The 21,538-nt window shown below is 41.6% G+C and overlaps 1 protein-coding gene across 1 annotated transcript in view; it reads left to right on the forward strand.

The window, feature by feature from the left end:
* LOC109913411 (DENN/MADD domain containing 6B) overlaps positions 1–21,538 on the forward strand; it is a 99,117-nt gene that overhangs the window by 755 nt on the left and 76,824 nt on the right. The window contains exons 2-3 of the mRNA XM_048609969.1: positions 6,537–6,666; positions 19,452–19,490. Of these exons, the coding sequence (XP_048465926.1) occupies positions 6,537–6,666; positions 19,452–19,490 (169 nt within the window). The remainder of the gene's footprint in view (positions 1–6,536; positions 6,667–19,451; positions 19,491–21,538) is intronic.

The following is a 21,538-nucleotide window of genomic DNA, read 5'->3' on the forward strand; positions in this document are numbered from 1 at the left end:
AACACATTCAAATTACCATCTGTAAATGTACAAGTCCATATTGTTCATCTAGTCCTTCCCACTCAAGCAAGTAACAAAAGGAAATGAGTCAATTTACTATCTGTGGGAAAAACCCTTGTTGTGCAGAGGCACAAAATGGCCGCCTCATATGATAAAATGCTAAATTATTCAGGCTTCTTTCCAGCACAGCCCTACTTAAAACACACAGAACACAGCCCAATGCAAATAAGAACTTTGATGGGCAATGATAAAAGGTTTCACAATTGACATATGCAAAATGACATGAGTAAACGAAAATCTACCGAAAGAAACATTATACAAGCATTTCATTGATTCTGTTCAGCAAATAATTACTCCAGTGTCACAGCATGGTTGGAAGGTTTACAAAAGTAATAGGAAATTGTAAAAGAAAATTGTAAGTAATTCATAGAATGAATCTTCCCTACTTACAGATCACCAGATCATTTGGCACTAACTATAATTAATCTGAACACAGAATCCAGAGGGATACTCCAGGGGTGTGTTGAGAGATTGCTGTATTTTTGGAGGTGCAGAGTGTAGTTAGAAATGACAAATAAAATCCCTTCATACACTTTGTCAAATGTTGCAGCACCAATCACTGGTGAAATGTGGTTTGATGTAAAGTGTTGCCACCTATTTTCCTCTCTATCCTTTGCCTAAAGGCCTATTTGGTTTGTAGTGGTAGAGGATAAACCATTAGTTAGTCTTAGCAGGAAGAGGTACTTCGCTCGACAAGATCTAGCCTTTTGCACAACAAACAATACAAGTTATAATGACTAGTTAGGTGTAACTGCAAAGATTCTCAGGAGACCAAGGTGATGTGCGTCCCCATCAGGACCTGGTACTAGACTCCTCCTTCTTCATCCAAACTCTGTGACATATCAGATTGGGACGAGCCGAATGCAATTTCCTATATTAATCTTTTCAGAACCGTTACTTTATATAAGACTTCCCAATGATTCAGGTAGATGTTGAAGATCTTCTAGCATTTGATAAAGACCAAGTAGTTCTCTCAAACGTGATACCAATATTCCATCCACAATACAGAAATAACAAATAAACTTATTCATTCATCCAATAGCTATTTGGAAGATCATGTTATGGATAAATTGTTGTCACATATCTAAATAATGCTTGCTGCAATTCAGACCAAATTTCATGTACATATATTACTTGTTCTGCAGTTTGAGACATAAATACAAGCCTTCAATCCTGAAACAGCTAACATTTGCCTTTTTTCAACCACTATATTTCTAACTTCATTTGCACGGAACGTCAAACGTTAGACAGGTATGTGATTCAAGGTGACTTTCTCAGGTGCAGTTTCATTCAAACAAAGGCACATGGCTCACATGCACCTGATCTGTACACAGCAATTTCTCCAGAGCCAAATTTAACTCCAGATAAGGAAACTTAGCTTAGAGTTAGAAACTTAGAGTATTTTTTTTGAACACTGGAGTGCCTCAGCAGTTTTCCTTCAGGAGGCACTAAGTTGGGGAGGCAAAATAGAGAGTAAAGAAGAACAAAGTTCAAAACTGCTCAATAATTAAATGCCTATGTCTCCTTTGTCCTAGCAGAAGATCGTTACTGTACTCCTTTCCCTCCTGTCCTCTTCAAGAACCCATAAGATGAAATGACAAACTATTTTTTTCTGAGGTATTTGGAATACAGCTGGCAACTATACCAGTCAGAATCTGACGCTGTACAGCCATTAATCTGGCTTCACCATAACCAATATGAAGTCTGTAAAATAAACTTCAAAAATATTTCTTAACTGGGGCATTGTCATCCCTCTCCAGTACTAAGCACATGTGTACACAAAACAGTGAGTGTCAGCACTTAAGCTTGCTGTGCTTTCAAATTAGAATTTTATTTGCATTTGGGAGATTAGCGTGCATAAACTGATTCTCAACATTTGTAGAACTTAATATGGCTTCTTTCTCATTATCAAAAAATTGTGAATCCATGGAAACCCCAGTCGTTAGATCTACAACAGGATGGGTCTATAGGGAGTGGTCCTCCAATATTTGACCTGGATGATTACACCAACAGGCATGTTGATTCTGATGAAACTCCTGGAATTAGCACAAAAGGTCCTTGACACAACTGGAATGCAATTGACTGCAGATATATGAACTTCCCTTACGTTAATTACACTTCATATTAAGGTTGTACAGGACATTGGTGAGGCCTCTTCTGGAGTACTATGTACAATTCTGGTCACTCTGCTACAGGAAGGATATTATTAAATTGGATAAGGTGAACAGCAAGGGTCTTTCCCTTAGGTGAGGGAGTTCAAAACTAGGGGGTATATTTTTAAGGTGACAGGATGAAGATTTAAAAAGGACATGAGCGGCAACCTTTTTTTCTTTACACAGAGTGGTTCCTATATGGAATGAACTGCAGAGGAAGTGGAGGATGTAGGTACAGTTACAACATTTAAAAGACATTTGAATAAGTACATGAATAGGAAAGGTTTGGAGGGATATGGGCCAAACGCAGGCAAGTGGGACTAGTTTGGTTTGGGAACATGATCGGTGTGAACTTGTTGGACCGAAGGGTCTGTTCATGTGCTGTATGACTCTATGACTATAATTGTAACTCCATGAAAAATGCAAGTCAACAACTCTACTTTAGCGATGGAAAGGGATCGGTATATAACGCAGGGCAAGAGTTATAGCTGGGGGAAAGGCAATTATGAGGCGATGAGGCAAGATTTAGGATGCCAAGATTTAGGATGCACAGGATGGAGAAGGAAACTGCAGGAGCTGGGCACAATTGAAATGTGGAGCTTGTTCAAGGAACAGCTACTGCGTATCCTTGAGAAGCATGTACCTGTCAGGCAGGGAGGAAGTGGTCGAGCGAGGGAACCGTGGTTTACTAAAGAAGTTGAATCTCTTGTCAAGAGGAAGAAGGACGCTTATGTGGAGATGAGGCGTGAAGGCTCAGTTAGGGCGCTTGAGAGTTACAAGTTAGCCAGGAAGGACCTAAAGAGAGAGCTAAGAAGAGCCAGGAGGGGACATGAGAAGTCTTTAGCAGGTAAGATCAAGGAAAACCCTAAAGCTTTCTATAGGTATGTCAGGAATAAAAGAATGACTAGAGTAAGATTGGGGCCGGTCAAGGACAGAAGTGGGAAGTTGTGCGTGGAGTCCGAAGAGATAGGACAGATGCTAAATGAATATTTTTCGTCAGTATTCACACAGGAAAAAGACAATGTAGTCGAGGAGAATACTGAGATACAGTCTATTAGACTAGACGGGATTGAGGTTCATAAGGAGGAGGTGTTAGCAATTCTGGAAGGTGTGAAAATAGATAAGTCCCCTGGGCCGGATGGGATTTATCCTAGGATTCTCTGGGAAGCTAGAGAGGAGATTGCAGAGCCTTTGGCTTTGATCTTTATGTCGTCATTGTCTTCAGGAATAGTGCCAGAAGACTGGAGACTAGCAAATGTTGTCCCCTTGTTCAAGAAGGGGAGTAGAGACAACCCTGGTAATTATAGACCAGTGAGCCTTACTTCGGTTGTGGGTAAAGTGTTGGAAAGGATTATAAGAGATAGGATTTATAATCATCTAGAAAGGAATAATTTGATTAGGGATAGTCAACACGGTTTTGTGAAGGGTAGGTCGTGCCTCACAAACCTTATTGAGTTCTTCGAGAAGGTGACCAAACAGGTGGATGAGGGTAAAGCGGTTGATGTGGTGTATTTGGATTTCAGTAAAGCATTTGATAAGGTTCCCTATGGTAGGCTATTGCAGAAAATACGGAGGCATGGGATTGAGGGTGATTTAGCGGTTTGGATCAGAAATTGGCTAGCTGTAAGAAGACAGAGGGTGGTGGTTGATGGGAAATGTTCATCCTGGAGTTCAGTTACTAGTGGTGTACCTCAAGGATCTGTTTTGGGGCCACTGCTGTTTGTCATATTTATAAATGACCTGGATGAGGGCGTAGAAGGATGGGTTAGTAAATTTGCGGATGACACCAAAGTTGATGGAGTTGTGGATAGTGCGGAAGGATGTTGCAGGTTACAGAGGGATATAGATAAGCTGCAAAGCTGGGCTGAGAGGTGGCAAATGGAGTTTAATGCGGAAAAGTGTGAGGTGATTCACTTTGGAAGGAGTAACAGGAATACAGAGTACTGGGCTAATGGTAAGATTCTTGGGAGTGTGGATGAGCAGAAAGATCTCGGTGTCCATGTGCATAGATCACTGAAAGTTGCCACCCAGGTTGATAGCATTGTTAAGAAGGCGTACGGTGTGTTAGGTTTTATTGGTAGAGGGATTGAGTTTCGGAGCCATGAGGTCACGTTGCAGCTGTACAAAACTCTGGTGCGGCCGCACTTGGAGTATTGCGTACAGTTCTGGTCACCGCATTATAGGAAGGATGTGGAAGCATTGGAAAGGGTGCAGAGGAGATTTACCAGGATGTTGCCTAGTATGGAGGGAAGGTCTTATGAGGAAAGGCTGAGGGTCTTGAGGCTGTTTTCGTTAGAGAGAAGAAGGTTAAGAGGTGACTTGATAGAGACATACAAGATCATCAGAGGATTAGATAGGGTGGACAGTGGGAGCCTTTTCCTCGGATGGTGATGGCTAGCACGAGGGGACATAGCTTTAAATTGAGGGGTGATAGATATAGGACAGATGTCAGAGGTAAGTTCTTTACTCAGAGAGTAGTAAGGGCGTGGAATGCCCTGCCTGCAAAAATAGTAGACTCGTCCACTTTAAAGGGCATTTAAATGGTCATTGGATAAACATATGGATGATAATGGAATAGTTTAGGTTAGATGGGCTTCAGATTAGTTTCACAGGTCGGCGCAACATCGAGGGCCGAAGGGCCTGTACTGCGCTGTAATGTTCTATGTTAATCTACTGCCACTTTAAGGTTGCTCCTTGGAACACGAGGCCAGGGATACAATACATTGAATTTTGTCTCCCTTTCAGCAGGAGAATCCCATCTACTAAAAGTGACAAGGTTCCTATGCAGATACAGCAGCTAAATAGTTCAGCAAGTTATTCTCTCAAGACAAGACTCAAAAACAAGTAGAACAGCAAAGAAAAATACCCTCCGGTTATCAAGTAGACAATACTATCATCTTTAGCTTTTGTAGTCCACAACTATTACTGTTGGTAAAAATAAGTGTTAATCGTGCAAAACCAAATTGTCAGAAGACAAGTGAGAGTAACTTTTTGTGGTGAAAACTGTCTCTGCAAATTATTACATGCAGGGTGGATACTGTACCAATCACATGCAACACAAAGGCCTTTCTATTAAATATATTCACTCAGTGGATGAGAGTGTCACTGGCTGGGTCAGCATTTCTTGTCTGTCCCTAGTTGCCCTTCAGAAGGTGGGAGTGAGCTGCCTTCTTGAACTGCTGCAGTCCATATGCTGTAGGTAGACCCACAATGCCATGAGGGAGAGAATTCCAGGATTGTGACCCAGCGACACTGAAGGGAGAAAAAGTGATACATTTCCAAGTCAGATGGTGAGTGGTTTGGAGAGGAACTTGCAGGCAGCGGTGTTCCCTATATCCACTGCCCTTGTCCTTCCAGATGGAAGGGGTCGTGGGTTTGGAAAGTGCTGTCTAAGGATCTTTGGTGAATTTCTACAATTGATTTTGTAGAAAAGTATACGTTCCTGCCATTTAGCATTTGTGGTGGAGGGAGTGGATGTTTGTGGATGTGGTGCCAATCAAGCTAGCTGCTTTGTCCTGGATCGTGTCAAGCTTCTTCAATGTTGTTGTTGTTGCAGCTGCACCCATCCAGGCAAGTGGGGGAATATTCCATCACACTCCCAACTTGTGCCTTGTAGATGGTGGTCAGGCAGTATTCCTAGCCTTTGACAATGGCTCTTGTAGCCATTAGCCTCGTAGTCTATTTTAGCTTGTACCATGACTGAACCAGGGACAGGACAATGTTTCTGCATTATCTCAGTTCCTGTCACAGCCTGCTCCAATAAACTTAGTTGAAACAATGCCACATTTGCCATCTGGATAATACATGCTAAGAAGAGACATAGCCAAAATATCATACGATTCAGCCTTTAGTATCAAATTCATCACATTTTGTAGAGGACTTCTCTCTGTGAGCTCTAGCGAAATGTCTCACCGTATTGTTCCAAACGTCGCTCATTAACTACCAAGCACACTCCACCAATGCCCTTTATGTCTGCTACTAGTCCAATCCTACCATCTTGTCAGTTCAACTGTTCACAGGAATGTCCAGCAGCGCTATAAAAAGCCAATGACCTTACCACTCTGCATGGGAAGTGCCACCACCTTTCCACTGCTACCTTACAACGATATCCCTGCTGCTGCCCCCACCTCCCACCAAGGTTCATGCTCTACCAGTCTCATTGTGCCATGCAACATCACCACACACTTGCTTGCTCCCAATCCCATTCACAACCTGAATGCCCTCTACACTGCCAACTCATTCATTCTGGACATCTGACCACCAGCACCTGCAGCTCTACCAGCCACTTTCATCTCCTGTAATTCCTTCTTTCTCTCATTCTAGGAGAAGACGCTCCACATTCAGGCAGAATGGACCCAGGTGGGTGGGCCCACCTGATATTAAGTTCATCTCCGACAAGGAGCGAATCCTGGCCCTCACACTTCCACCAAAACATCCATGTCCTGCCAACCAGGTAAGCCGTATTCTCCATTCCAGTTCTATTCTCATATTAACCACATGGTTAGTGTTGGTCATTACACACAACTTATAACCCTTAACCACATTGGCTTCTCTCTCTGGAGTCTTACAGGGTTAAAGTGGGGTGACCACTGTCTGAGCAGTCAAGCAAGCCACCCTGCAAGCAACACCCTCCAGCTCCCCTCAGGAGAAGAATTCACAGGCCACAATGGACACATCAGCAAAGCTACCTCCTGCACCCCACTCAGACACTGAGCTTGCATGCTGGTGAGCACATCACTGGCACTTCTCCATAGCTGGCACAGATGACTGATGGAGACCAGGCACTTTCTCAGCCCCAAACAGTGACACCCAGTGGTGTCAGCAATCAGGGACTTAATGAACATGAAGAATCAAGCACAGGTCCACCTGATAAGTATGCAATAAGCAATGCCCTAGTAGTCTAGAGGCAGCAGAACTGCAGCTACACTAGGAAGACACAGCTGCCATAAGAGTACGGTCACCTGGAAACCTCGAGTGACAAAATTGCAGCAACTTCCTCTGTGACCATGCTAAAGGTATGGATGGCATGGCAAGGGAAGGGAAGGCAAGGCAGGGCAGGTCAAGAGGAATGCTGTGAGCAGCTAAGTCAGTGAGTGAACTCTATCGGAGCAAGCAGCCTGGTCCAATCCATGGGTTGGGTACCTGCCCCTGTGCACAGTGTCCTCGCAGCAGCATATCAATGCTAGTTGCTAGTGTGTCCCAAACTGCAGCTTTAAAGTGCAGAAACATCCTGCAAATGGATTGAAAATGTGCCATGTGGGACCTGAAAGGCTGGCAGTTGTCACATGCTGGTGTTCCTGAACGTGGGGTGCGTGTAACTGATGCTGAGGCATTGTTGCCTGCTATCTAAGATGGCCACCCAGAGGAACAAGTGGCGAGCTGAAGTTGCCAGGTACCTGCTCTGACACTTTGACATCAGTTTCTTTGCAGTGGGTGGGAGAATAGGAAGAAGATTAATCAGCAAGAATGGTTGTCAACGAGTCTGCTAACAAGTCATAATACTCATTGGTAGGCATCTCATTTCAATGCCTGGAAATCTGTTTAGAAAATGCAATGAATTGCTCCTGACATTGAGAATGTTTTTATGACTTCTCACCCTATTCTCCCACATTTCTCAATACAGCCCATTTCATTCAGGCCCTTAAGATTCCACACAGGTTCTTGAAATTAGCTGTCAAATATTTTGTTTAAAAAAAACTTAAAGGCAGACATGATTAATTGGATCACAAAAAGGACACTGGTTGAACTCAGAAGTATATCATCCACAAGATTCATGACAGCAACTTGACAAGACTCATTTAAAACTAAGTTCCAAACCTGCGACACCTACCACCTAGAGGGCAAGGGCAGCAGACACATAGAGACCATAACCTGTCATTTTCCCTCCAAACCACAAACTATCCTGACTTGGAACAACATCACCGTTCTTTCAATGTCATGGAGTCTTGGAACTCTCCAGTAGATGGTAGGTGTACCTACATCAGTTCTGATGTAGTTCTGATGAACTGCAGCAGTTCAAGAGAGCAGATCAGTAGCTCCTCATCAAGGGCAATTAAGGATGGGCCACAAGTGCTGACCTAGCCTGCAATATCCATATCCAAGAAAGAATAAATTCCACAAAGTACTCCAGATTCTCAACTGTCTCCTGGTAAACCATTAAGCTGCACCAAACTACTACGACAAAGTATAATAAAATAAGAACCCACTTGACTACCCAAAAGCAACTACAGCATCAAGATACCTGGGCACAAAAGGCACACACAGCTTGGCATGCCTGCAAAGTCAACCCCAATAATATTTGTAATATGCCAAAATCAGGGTAGCTGTCCCACAAACTATTCAAACGTTAGCATGACAGTCAACCTTACTCAGAATCAAATTTTTCGATGTTCCACACTCTTCTGTCATCATTCTTAGAAATGTGTTGTCCCACAGGACTGGACCCCACCAAGCCATATGGTGTTAGCTCAGACTTTGGCAAAGAAGCCTCCTGTTGATTACCAACAAACTGCCTGTCTCAAGTGAAGAATCAGGACTCAACATGATTTAGTAACACTTACTTGCCAATGATATTCTCAAAGCTCAATTTGGGTTCTGCAGGACAATTCAGGCCAGGACAGCCTTCATCCAAACATGATTTCAGGGGTGTGGCAAAACGCTGTCCTTGATATCAAGGCAGCATCTGATCAGTGTGGCCATAGCAAAACTAAATCTGGGCAAAATCTCCACTGGGTTGAAATCATACACAATACTAGGAAATATTATCTTGTTTGCAGGAGGTCAATTATCTCAGTCCCAGGTTACTGGCCACATCATCTTCAGCTACTTCATTAATAACTTTTCCCCAATCAGGAACTCAGAATTGGGATGTTTGCTGACGATTACAGTGGTCGGTACCATTCACAAATCCTGAGATATTGAAGTATTCCATACTTTCAGGTAACAAGACATGGCTAAGACTTAGAATGATGAGTGGCAAATACATTCACAGCTTATTAGTGCCAGGTGATGACTATTTCCAAAAAAGATGGTGTAACCACTTCCTGGGATCTTATGGCACAGTGATAGTGTCTATTTCTGAGCCAGGATACCTGGGTTCAAGTCCCACCCACTCCAGAGATGTCTAATAACATCTGTGAACTGGTTGAGTAAACATATCTATGAAACGATAAGTTACAATCATTTTCCCTTGACCTTCAAATGGCATTATCAGCATCAAGTCCCTGACATCAATATCCTGGGCAATACCACTGACAGACTTAATTGGAGAAGACACCAATACAGTGGTTACAGGAGTAGATCAAAGGTTGGGCATTCTGCTGTGAGTGACTTACCTCCTGCGTCATGCCACTATTTACTAGTTATAATGGTTTACTAGTTATAACAGTAATAGAATAATCTCTTCTTGCCTGGTTGAAAATGAGCAAAGGGAGGGAAAATTTTAAAGGCTGTCAGCACCTATATGTAAAAAAAATTGATATTCCAGAGTAAGGCACCAGTTTCAGCTGTGACAACTTGTGTACAGTTTTATGAGCCTACTTCAGAAATATATTAATATTTTCTGTAAAGTTCACAGAAGCATTTCATGGATAATTCAGGGATTATGGAATCATATAGTACAGAAGAGGCCTTTCTGCCCATGGAGTCTGCACCCAACATAAAACTACCCTTAAATCTAGACTAGTCCCACTTACCAGCACTTGGTGCATAGCCTGGAATGTTATGACACTGAGAGTACATCCAAGTGCTTTTTAAAGGTTGGAACATAAGACATAGGAACAGAATTAGGCCATTCGGCCCATCAAGTTTGCTCTGCCATTTGATCATGGTTGGTGCATTTTTCAACCCTATTTTGCTGTCTCCCTGCTGCTGGTATCTTCCACTATGAAAACTGATTAAAAGTACCTATTCAGTTCCTTTGCCATTTCTTTGTTCCTCATTACTACCTCCACAGCCTCATTTTCCAGTGGTCCAATGTCCACTTTTGCCTCGGTCTTACTTTCTAGATAACTAAAAGAAAATACTCTTGCAATCTTCTTTTATATTACTAGCTAATTCACTCTCCTGTTTCATCTTCTACCCCCCACATTGCTTTTTTAGTTATCCTTTGATGGTTTGTAAAGGCTTGCCATTCCTCTGGCTCCCCACTAATCTTCATCATATTGTATGCTTTTTCTTTTGCTTTATGGAGTCCCTGACTTCCCTTATCAGCCATGATTGCATCACCCTCCCCTTAGTATGTTTATTCTTCCTTGGGATGAATTTCGGTTGTGAGTTTGTGAGGCTTCCCACTTCAACTACTGTCCAGGCAGTGCATTCTAGATTCCCACCAACCTCTGGTGGAAAAACCTTTTCCTGAACTTCCCTCTAAACGTCCTGCCCTTCACCTTAAAGTTATGGCCCTTTGTTCTTGACCCTTCAAATAAAGGCTGCTTTCTATCCACCCTGTCCATTCCTCTCAATCAGGTCCCCTCACAGCATTTTCTGCTCTAAAGAAAACAACCTAACCTTACCTAGTCTCTCTTCATAGCTAAACTGCTCCATCCCAGGCAATATTCTAAGCCTGAGTTTGAACAGCTGACCTCATTATAATAAATGTGGAGGGAAATGGAAATGACTGGGTGAGAAATACAATCATTTGCTTTCCAATGTTAAGGCCTTGAGGATAAACTTTAAATTTTAAATCTGGCCACACAGGCCTCAAGCAGCTTTGAGCAATACCAGAAGTAAATATCACATCTGGGAAACTATGTTTTCACTGGAACATGCTTGCTGTGGGCTTTGGCAGGCCTGCTGAGTTGCTATTAGTTCAGAGACCTGCAGCAGGGGGTTGGCAGCAGTGGCACAGTACAAAGTCTAACAAAAGCTACTAAACAGTTGGCAGATTACTTCCCATATCACCTACCCCAAACTGTTGTAAACAATCACATCTGTGGATTACATTCTCAGCAAAGTAACTTTCGCTTGATCACTAAACTGAAGGTTATAACTTCAGATATTGATATTCTGATTTGTTTGGAAATTTGGTCAGCGTAAAACCAGCACATCATCCAGGGAAAACATTGGGAAAATTACAAAACAATCCCATTTGGCTTTCAACAGCTACATTTGCTCCACTGTCCTCATCAGATGCTCTGTCAGAACAATCACCTAAAGGTGCACCATTTCTGTGGACCATTCAACTCGAACTTAATTTATAAATCTTTTGGATTCTGTCACCAATTTCAAACAACAATCGGCTCTTCAAAACTATACTGCTTGGTTTATACTGTTTTTGAAACCACAAACGTCTTTGCTCCCTTTGTGAATGGTCTTTTCAGTTGCATCCCCAATTTCGCCTGATACAAAATTTAATGCTTGTAGCTGCTCGCATCCCAAACATTACATCCCACTGATAATCAAAAATCATCAGTTAGTGGTTTCCAACATTCTAAATTCAAAGCTTTTCTTTTAGTTTACAAATTCCTCATGCGCATGCCTAGCTCCCAATGTCACACTCTAATCCAGACTTTATGCCCTCTATCCACATGCATTTCAGTCTGGCAATCTTTACTTGACCATCAGCCTTCAATCCATGAAAGTTCTATCCTTTGAAACTCTCGATAAACAAAGCTCTTCACCCAAACTGTTGTCCTTTGTTGCAAATATCTAATTCATGCTTCATGTTAATAATGTAGCAGTAACTTTCAGTTCCAAGAAGATGAATGTTACCATGGTAAAGTCATTTACAAGCTGGATTTCAGAGATTGTTAGAGTTTCTCAAAAATAACAGCTTGAAAGAGGAGATAACAAGGTGTAGAGCTGGATGAACACAGTAGGCCAAACAGCATCAGAGGAGCAGGAAGGCTGATGTTTCAGGTCTGGACCCTTCTTCAGAAATGGGGGAGGGGAAGTGGACTCAGAAATAAATAGATGGAGAAGGGGAGGCGTATGGAAGGTGGATAAATGAGCATATAGGTAGAGAAGAGACAGACAGATCAGGGAGGCAGGGATGGAGCCAGTAAAGGTGAGTGTCAGTGGGGAGTTAGGATGGGGTTTGGTCAGTCAAGGGAAAACAGACAGGTCAAGGAGGTGGGGATGAGGCTGGTAGGTAGGAGGTAGAGGTGGGGGTTGGGGTGAGAGGAACGGATAAGTGGGAGAAAAGACAGACAGGTCAAGGAGGCGGGGACAAGATGGGCTGGTTTTGGGATAAGGTCGGGGGTGGGGAGATTGTCATCCAGCTCTACACCTTGTTATCTCAGATTCTCCAGCACTGGCAATTTCTACTGTCTCTATAGCTTGAATGATGAACCTTGTTTGTTTAATAATGTCAAAATAGGAGGGAGAGACACAGAGAGACAAAGAGAGAACAGAGAGAGAGACAGACAGACAGACAGGCAGACAGACAAAGAGGGAGCCACAAGCAGCCGAGGAGTTGGAGAATGGGCCAAGATTTTCTACCGGCTGAACAGTTATTCCAGCATCATTTGGAGTTAAGCACAGGGACCATGCAGAATCCTTATCATACCACACTCCAAAGTAACTGCATAGGAAACTGAATTTTCTCCTGGGAAATTCCTCGATGCCTGGATCCCTCTGAAAATCTCCATTTAAATTGGATTCTGCCAACTCTCCACACACAACGTCCATCTACAAACAGCAACTATCTGGCTACCAAAAAATTCAAGTAATTGTCTTAACTCGTCTAACTATAAAACCGACTCCATACTCCCCTCACAAACCATAAACTACACCCTCCTCAAACCACGCACAACCTCCAGACTCTGACTGGATGTCCCTTGCCCTACATCTCCCAGCTGTAGCAGATGAGACAGGCAATCACTCCTCGACAGGACCTGACCCAATCCCCTCCCCACTGCAGGACCTAACCCAATTTGCTCGAGATTGCCACTCCTCAAAAAAAATCTGGCTCATTATGACGACGATATTTACAAGGAAAAAGGGTGGCCAGATAGAGGTTTTTGTCTGGGATTTGGAGCTATATTAGTTTAAAAGTATTCAATAAACTCTGAAAAAGACTGTCAACACATTCACTTCATCAGATCACAAGAATAAATTCTACATTAAGGATAATTAATCTCAAAGACCATTTGAGGACTTCTTAGCACAGGCAGAGGAGATGGGCAGAGTTTAGGAAAATTCTGATTTCAATCTGTCTGGCTAATGGCTGGGGAAAGAACAGCTCCAGTTTGGACCCTGTGTAGTCTGCAGTTCATCAATAAAGGATAACCAAAGTAAATCACTGTTGGATAGGCTTGCTCTGACTGCAAAATAAAATTATAGCAATCATTCATCAAGTGGAATGCAACAGAGGTTCAACCTCAGTTTGAATTTTTTGAAGAAACAGATGCTGGAAGATTGCCCAGTTTGAAGCTACAGGAAGAATCTACAGTTGGCCCTAGAGAGTTTTGCAGCAAAACAAATAAGCTGATTAACTTGAAAATATTAGAAAGGTAACCAGAGAAGAGGTGGAGACCTCCACAATCAAGAAACGGTAAATGAGAGCTTTACCTCTAAGAATAGCTGGAGCCAAGGAGAATTGTTGAAAGGACTGTAACATACATTTCATTACTCCACATAAAAGTAAATAACTTCAAACCTTGAAGAATCTTATCAGGTAATTCTTGAGGAAAACAAGCAGTAAACCTCGATGCATAACATACGATACTATAAAGTGTTATTTATTAGCTTAAGTCTTTTACTTACAAAGTCTGCTTTGTTTAAACAAAATCCTGTGGCATTGCTTTATTTGCTAAAACAATGTGCTTAAGATTTCTCTTTAAATATCAACAGTTTCAAATGAATTCTGTCTCTTGTTTATATGTAAGGCCACTACATAGCAGCTATTTTGAATATGCTTTTTATTCCATGTGTTATTCCTTAGTGACTATGTCATCCATGCTCTCCACTACAGATACTGTGTCCATTTGGTCAATGAGTAGGTTCAATGACAAATTGATTAACTTTTGGCTACTGAGGGAATTTGGCATTGTGGAATAATACAAGAAGGTCAAGATATGGTAGAGGAGCAACCATGGTCTATTTGAATGGTTCAGCAGATTGAAAAGGCTAAATAGCATATTGTTTCAATTTCTCAAGTTCTTAATCAAGTTTCTGAAGACACATATAGAAATGCAACTATTGTTGGAATAACAAGGCTGTTCTGGTGTTGCCAAGGCCATTGGTTTTAGGCTGATTAGTGTTGGTGGTCAAGCACATGTGGCCTGAGAATTTGTTCAGCTGGTTTTAGGATTTCGGAAGAAATTTTTCACAATGCCTTTCAATCACTTAACCTTGGGAAACAGCACAGAATTAACACACCAAGTACGACAATAGAATTTTCCCATGACATTTTTGCCATTCCGTGTTTATTAAAAAGGATATTTTTTTATAAAACCAATGGGACCAGTGAATGAACAGAATCCACTGTTCATACAAGTCCACATCTTTTTTATTTCTTAGGACGTGGGTGTTTCTGAGAAGGTCAGCATTTGTTACCCAGCCCTAATTGCCCTTGAATTGAGTGACTTGCTCAGGGGGAAGTTAAAAATCAACCACATTACATGTAACTCCAGATCCACAGCAAAGACGGCAGATTTCCTTCCCTTAAGGAAGGAAATTAGTGTGCTAGATGGGCTGTGGCCACCAACAAGGATTGCATAATCATGATTAATGAGGCCAGTTTTTATTTCCAGATTTATTAATCCAACTGGGGAACTTGAACCATCTCCCCAGAACAAAAGTCTGGGCCTCTGGATTTCTAGCCCACTGACATGACCACTACCTCCATTATCTTTCTATGGGATTTTGCATTGGAGCTTACAGTAACTGGGGGCCATTTTACTGCAGCTTTCCAGTGGATTGGAGACCTGTGTCAACCATTCACCTAATTATGAATCTTTATAGCACCAAATGAACTAGGGCTTCCTTCAGGGACAACTTTGGGAAAATTAGAAATAATCCCATTCGTCCATCAAAACTAGATTTGCTCCCAAATCCAATCCCCTTCCCGGATGTTCAGAGAAGCTGCTGACTTGGGCGGAACCTGTTTGTTCCCCATGCAACAGATTCCAGGTTTTTGTGGTGCCACGTGGCCATGTGCCAACACAGCTTAGAGGACACTTGTATGAAATTGATCGAAAGAATACCTAAAAGAAATCCCAATACACATAACGTTTGAGACATATTGGAGAGTGCAGGGATGCCTGGGGAGAACAAAGTCTGTCTTAAGTTAAAACAGGCAAATTAATAAATCAGATTCCTGCAGCCAAGGGAAAAAGGCCAAAATCAAAAGGCACAGATTGCCTTGCTGGCTTAATACTCTACTGGAGGGCTGCATTGGTGTCATTTCCCAACAGCAACAATTCTTATCATGTCATAATATAATTTGAAAACCAGGGACCGTGAATATAAGATAATAAATCCAATACTAAATGAGGCAGACAGAATAGTGGTAAAATACAAACACTGCTTTACAGCAGTTGGCCTGACTACTTCCTGTGTGTGTTGTTTGGTCTATGCTATTGTGGGTTCATTACAACTGCGCTCCAGCCTGAGAATCCAAGTGAAATTTTCAACTACAAGTTCTATGGACATTTTTACTTTTTTTGGGGGAGTATCTTTATTGGCTAGCTCAACATTTGGAACATATGAGTAGAAGATAAATATCCTTACATTCTAATCTTCTTCTTGTCTTCTGGCGTGCCTGGATTGTTTGGCCATGCCAGAAAATTCCAATTACTGCAACCCAGGCCTATTCCTGTAACCAGACCCATTTCTGTAAAAATATTAGTGATCTTTGTGAAGCTGACAGTTTAGAACTTCAGTCTGCCCCCATGGGGTTGAAATGCGGTTTTCAGTGCTGAACAATCTGAGCTTACAGTCTCAGCTGCACTCCCTGATTCACTCCCACAATCAGTTTTTTCACATTGCAAACTAAGGAAAATATAGCCCCAGGTGGAATCACTCATCATAAAAATATTTTTCATGAGATTCACGCAGTCAGGAGGAATTTAAAGTTACTTAACAACATCTTTAGCTGTGACGTCATCTGCAACTGCAGCATCTACTCTTTGTTGAATAGCTTGCAAGGACTTGTCAAGTGGCTTATGCCTGAAGAATGAAGCATTTAAGAAATGTACTAGAGGGCTTCTGGTGTTTCAGAAACATTATCTAATCAGTAAAGAAGAAAAATACTGGAACAAGAATTTGACCATCTCGAACCTTTCAACATGTGATTACTCAAGGTGGATTTTAAAATAGTCAGAGATAGTAGGAACTGCAGATGCTGGAGAATCCGAGACAACAAGGTGCAGGGCTGGATGAACACAGCAGGCCAAGCAGCATCATAGGAGCAGAGAGGCTGACGTTTCGGGCCCAGACCCTTCATCAGAAAAGGGGGAGGGGGTTTTGAAATAAGTAGGGAGAGAGTGGGAGGCGGATAGAAGAGGGATATAGGAGAGGAAACAAACAGGTCGAAGAGGCGGGGATGGAGCCAGTAAAGGTGAGTGTAGGTAGGGAGTTAGGAAGGGGATAGGTCAGTCCAGGGAGGACGGACAGGTCAAGGGGGCGGGATGAGGTTGGTCGGTAGGAGATGGAGGTGCGGCTTGGAGGTGGGAGGAGGGGATAGGTGGGAGGAAGAACAGGTTAGGGAGGCAGGGACGAGCTGGACTGGTTTTGGGATGCTTCTATTTGATTCTTCCTTACGTTGTCGGTCAGTTGGTTGGACGGCGGGTTTGCGATGCAGCGCGAACCCCAACAGCACGAGTTCAATTTCAGCACCGGTTAAGGTCACCGTGAAGATCCCACCTTCTGGACCTCGCCCCTCCCTTAGACGTGGTGACCCAACACTAGTCATGAAAGAACAGCCCTATGGTCGCCGGGACTATGGCGACTTGACTCCATCTTGTCAGATGGCTTTCTCAGCATCCAGTCCTGGCTGAGCCATAATTTTCTCAGGTTTGACACCTCTAACAGGCACTTAACACTACAAAAAATTCTGCACTGTCATTTCCTTTCCCAGGCACTCTCTGTAGTTTACCCACACTATTTGCAATTTCAGTGTCTTTTTGACCTTGAACTGATTCTTCATATCTTCCAACTCAAAGATGGGCAGTGGTTGTCCAATAGCTTTACCCATTTCTATCCCACCTCAGTCCATCTGCTGAAGTACTTATCCATGCCTTTGTCATCTCCAGACTTGACTATTTCCCAGCTTTTCAAAGCTTCAGTTTAACCAAAACCCTGCTACTTCTATTATACACCTCATTAACTCCTACCCACTTGAAACCCCAGGCTTATTGACTTGCATGGACTCTTGTGCCTGTTTACTCCCCCACCCCCAACCATGATTTTCAAATAGAAAGTTCTCGTTTTCACGTTAATTTATTCGGGGCCTAGCCTAACACTGCAACTGTTTCCGTCAATGGAGTTGAATTTTGTTCCATTTTATGTCTGTGAAGGACTTTAGGAATTTTTTTTGTGTTAAAGTTGCTCAATAAATGCCAGTTATTGTTGCTACCAAGAGACAAAATATATTCTCACACTTCATGCAGTGGGAAAAACTGTCTGGTAAGTTGGAGTTAAATGTACTCCATCACTTGTGACTTGTTTTGCTAACTGTTTCTTACTCAGCAATTTCTGCACTTAACTTTTCAAAAAAAAAATTGAAGACCAGTTTTTAGACATTTTCCTTATTTCTCATCCTCACCTCCATGTCCCACTTTCAAATGTTATTGTTTTCCTTTTATTGTTGGCTCCTCCTCCCATTTATCTCCCACCTGCAATTCTTTCAAAATCTGACCTTGTTGTGCTAGTCTTTTATGCCTGTTTCCAGTTCAAGAATATCTTTTAAAGGATACAATAAGAGAAACTGTAGACCAGTCAAATGTTAGTTGTAGACATGCTCTTATATCTAAAAACAAAATTATAAACATTAAGAAATACGAAACTAAATTAAGCTTGTCAGCTCAGATTTATGATGAGGATGTATTTAAGTCAAATGAATGTGTACGAATTTTCAGTTCCTTTGAAGTATCTCATAGGAAGCTCATAAAAATTCAGTATTTTTAGATTCAGCCGCAAGTTGTGTCTCTCTCTCTCGCTCTCTCACTGTCTCAACCCCCACTGTGCCTGGTGTGACAATACATTCACCTACATTAGCTTGCACTTCTTTCATGTCTTTGTGATGTTAATTTCAAATCTTAAAATCTGGAAATGCACAGTGTTGCTTACCCAGTTCATTTGGGTTTGATTTACCCCATTTCCTCACTATTCAGTAACTTGCTGCAGTTTTTAAATCCTAATCATCTAATGGTAATTCTAAGTAGACACCACCGCAAATTAAAATGTCAATGTACCTTTTAATGCAGTTCCAGCTATGCAAATGCTGTTGTAATTATCATTTATAATATTAAATAAGTTAGAAATTTCATGTACCATTAGCTGAAGTCTATTACCTGTGATGTGTGTTGTCCTGTCAAGTAGGCACATATGCTATTAGGTGACTGTGTTTGTTTGTTTTTTGTTAAATCCAGATTCTGAATGTTATGAGAAAATGTGAGTGTCCAATGATCTGTAAAAGCTTTTTTTTCTTCAGCATAGCATGATTTATAGAATAAACATTCCATCAGTGCTATCTCTCCAAAAATCATTTGAGGCAGTGATAGGGTTTTAAGGGCAGGTGTGGAGCCATGATTGGGTGCATGAAAAAGAAAAACCGAGGCTGCAATTATTTGAAAGACAGTGCCGAACTGTACAGATTGAGATTTTGTTGAGTGTGACTTTTTTGTACATGCGTAGGTCCTTCCCCCATCCCCACTCCCATTCCACCCCACCCCACCTTCTTTTAGAATAAGCTTGTCTAGAGTTTCATTCACTTTCATACAAATTACAGCAGCCAAGCATGGTTTGTGTTCCTTGATTCTGCTTTCTCAAAGTAACAGACTGGATAAATTAGGTTTATATGTAGATGTTGTACACTTACAGACTTTCAAAGGCCATTCTGTAGAAGTGCCACACAAAGGAGCACATGGGATTTTAAAAATTGTCTATTATTTAGAATTGCATTGCATCAACCAGTCCTCCATTATTGCACTTGCTGCAAATATAAATGTAAAGATTTGAGACAAATTATTTGGGGGAAAGAAATATTTAATATTTTGGACACTTTAGAAATCTTAAATGAAAGATAAATTCTTCAATTTGAGTTGTTTGTTTTTTGTTTGTTTTGGTCCTCAGCTTGTTTATCCCCATGATGTGCGACTTACAGAAAAGGAGGTAAGATATTAAATCAATGGAATTGCTAATCGAAATTCCTTGTAGTTTGTTAGGTAACACTGCGCAAGGATGATGTTGCTTTATGGAATTTGTATGAAATGCTGCTAAGTGCTCTTGAAGCTTGAAAACTGTAAAACAAAGATATTGTTCCTTCCTCGGGCAGTATCCCAGCTTGACATTTTCTGCCACATCATACAAATAACAGAAACAGTTTTCACTTTTGGGGTGAAAATCTGAATTTAGTGGGAAGGACAATTGGTCAGCTTTAATACACAACTGTCAGTTTACTTTTGTTGAAAATGAACTGCCCTCTTTTTTTTTCTGTAAAAGGTCTGTTTGTGCCTTGAGCTCATTGGTACTGTGGGCTTTCCCGATCAAGTAGTGACAATTTGAGTTAGTGGCAGTGATTTTGTTGTTGGACTTGAACTCAACGTCAGCTGATACATTTTGCAGTACTGAGCAAATGTTGAAGTGTTAATGCTGTTTTTTTGATGAGATCATCCTGTTCAGCTGGATGAAAAAGATCTTGGGTATTTTTTTTGGAAGAAGATTAGGCAGTTTTCCTGATGTCTTGGCCTAGAGTCCACCCTGTGCCAATACCAGGAGTACCAAATAATTGATCTTTCATAACAATGCTGTTTGCTGGATTTTGGGCAAATTGATTATGATTTCTGCCTACAAAACAAAATTGTTATATTCAACAACAGTTCATCGGCTGTGCAGTACTCTGGGGTATCCTAACATGATAAACATGTGATAGTCAAGTCTCTATATTCCCTTGGGGTCAACATTCTTTTTGTTGTCCCTGCTTAATATTTATACCAGTAGAAACCTGCAAAGCAGAAGTAGGCTCATGTCTCTGTTACCTCTTTGCTAGAGTATTCCAAGCTAATCCAAATGCTTTACTCTTTTCATGTAGGTGTGCATTTTTTTCCTTTAAATGTTTAGACAACTTTTCCCTTTATAGATGCAATAATCTCTGAAGCCACTTGCTGAAGTGAAGCATTTCATGCTTCAGAAAGTGGTCCTAACCTCTGGCTTAAAATTCTCACTGACCAACTAGAGTAAAATAATTTTGTTTGTTTTTAAAACTTTTAATTTGAATTTTAAAGTCTCTGTTAGATTCCCCTTGTAGCCTCCAAGCCTTTGGTGAAAATATACCCAGTTTCTCAAACCTTTGTAGTGTGACCCACAAGAAAAGGTATTGGGCAAACAAGAAGTACAAAGCAGATGGAGGCAAGTTTGAAGTGCAAGTACAAAAATATGTGGACATGCCAAATTTGGCTGGTGAACTGCAGGCTTTTGTTGCCATGTAATGATATGATATGATATGATATAGTGTCAATAATAGAAATCTGATTGAAACATGGGGAGTACCACAAATGCACCATTCCTGGCTGTAATGTGTGTAATGGGAATAGGGCATTCAAAAAGAGATGGACTGAGCAACATTGCTGAAATATATAACAACCCAGGGGATTATATGCATGAGGGTTTGAAGGCAGAATCTACTTGATCAGATGTAAGGAGCAGAAAGAAGTAGTTATGCTAGTGTGGGTAGTATGGTTTACCAAATACTGGGAAGGGGACAGAGGAGTAAATGGACTGCAGTAAGGCATTTGACAATGTTCTGCATGAGACTTGTTAACAAGGTTAGATCATGTGGAAAACGGGGAACTAGCCATTTGGATACAAAATTGGCTTGAAGGTAGGAGCTAGAGGGTGGTGGTGGAAAGTTGCTTTTTGCACTGTGACCAGCGGTGTGCCACAAGGATCGGTGCTGGGGTCCACCATTTGATTTCTGAAGAAGGGTCTAGGCCCGAAGCGTCGGCCTTCCTGCTCCTCTGACGCTGCTTGGCCTGCTGTGTTCATCCAGCTGTACACCTTGTTATCTCCACTATTTTTTTTTGTCCTGTATATAAATGATTTGGATGTGAATATAGGTGGTATGGTTAGTAAGTTTGCAGTTGATACCAAAATTGGTGGGGTAGTGGACAGCCCACGAGGGTACAACAGCCTTGATCAGATGGGCCGATGGGGTTTAATGT

This window comes from Rhincodon typus, chromosome 22 (genome assembly GCF_021869965.1).
Source record: "Rhincodon typus isolate 14 chromosome 22, sRhiTyp1.1, whole genome shotgun sequence".
Taxonomy (NCBI): domain Eukaryota; kingdom Metazoa; phylum Chordata; class Chondrichthyes; order Orectolobiformes; family Rhincodontidae; genus Rhincodon; species Rhincodon typus.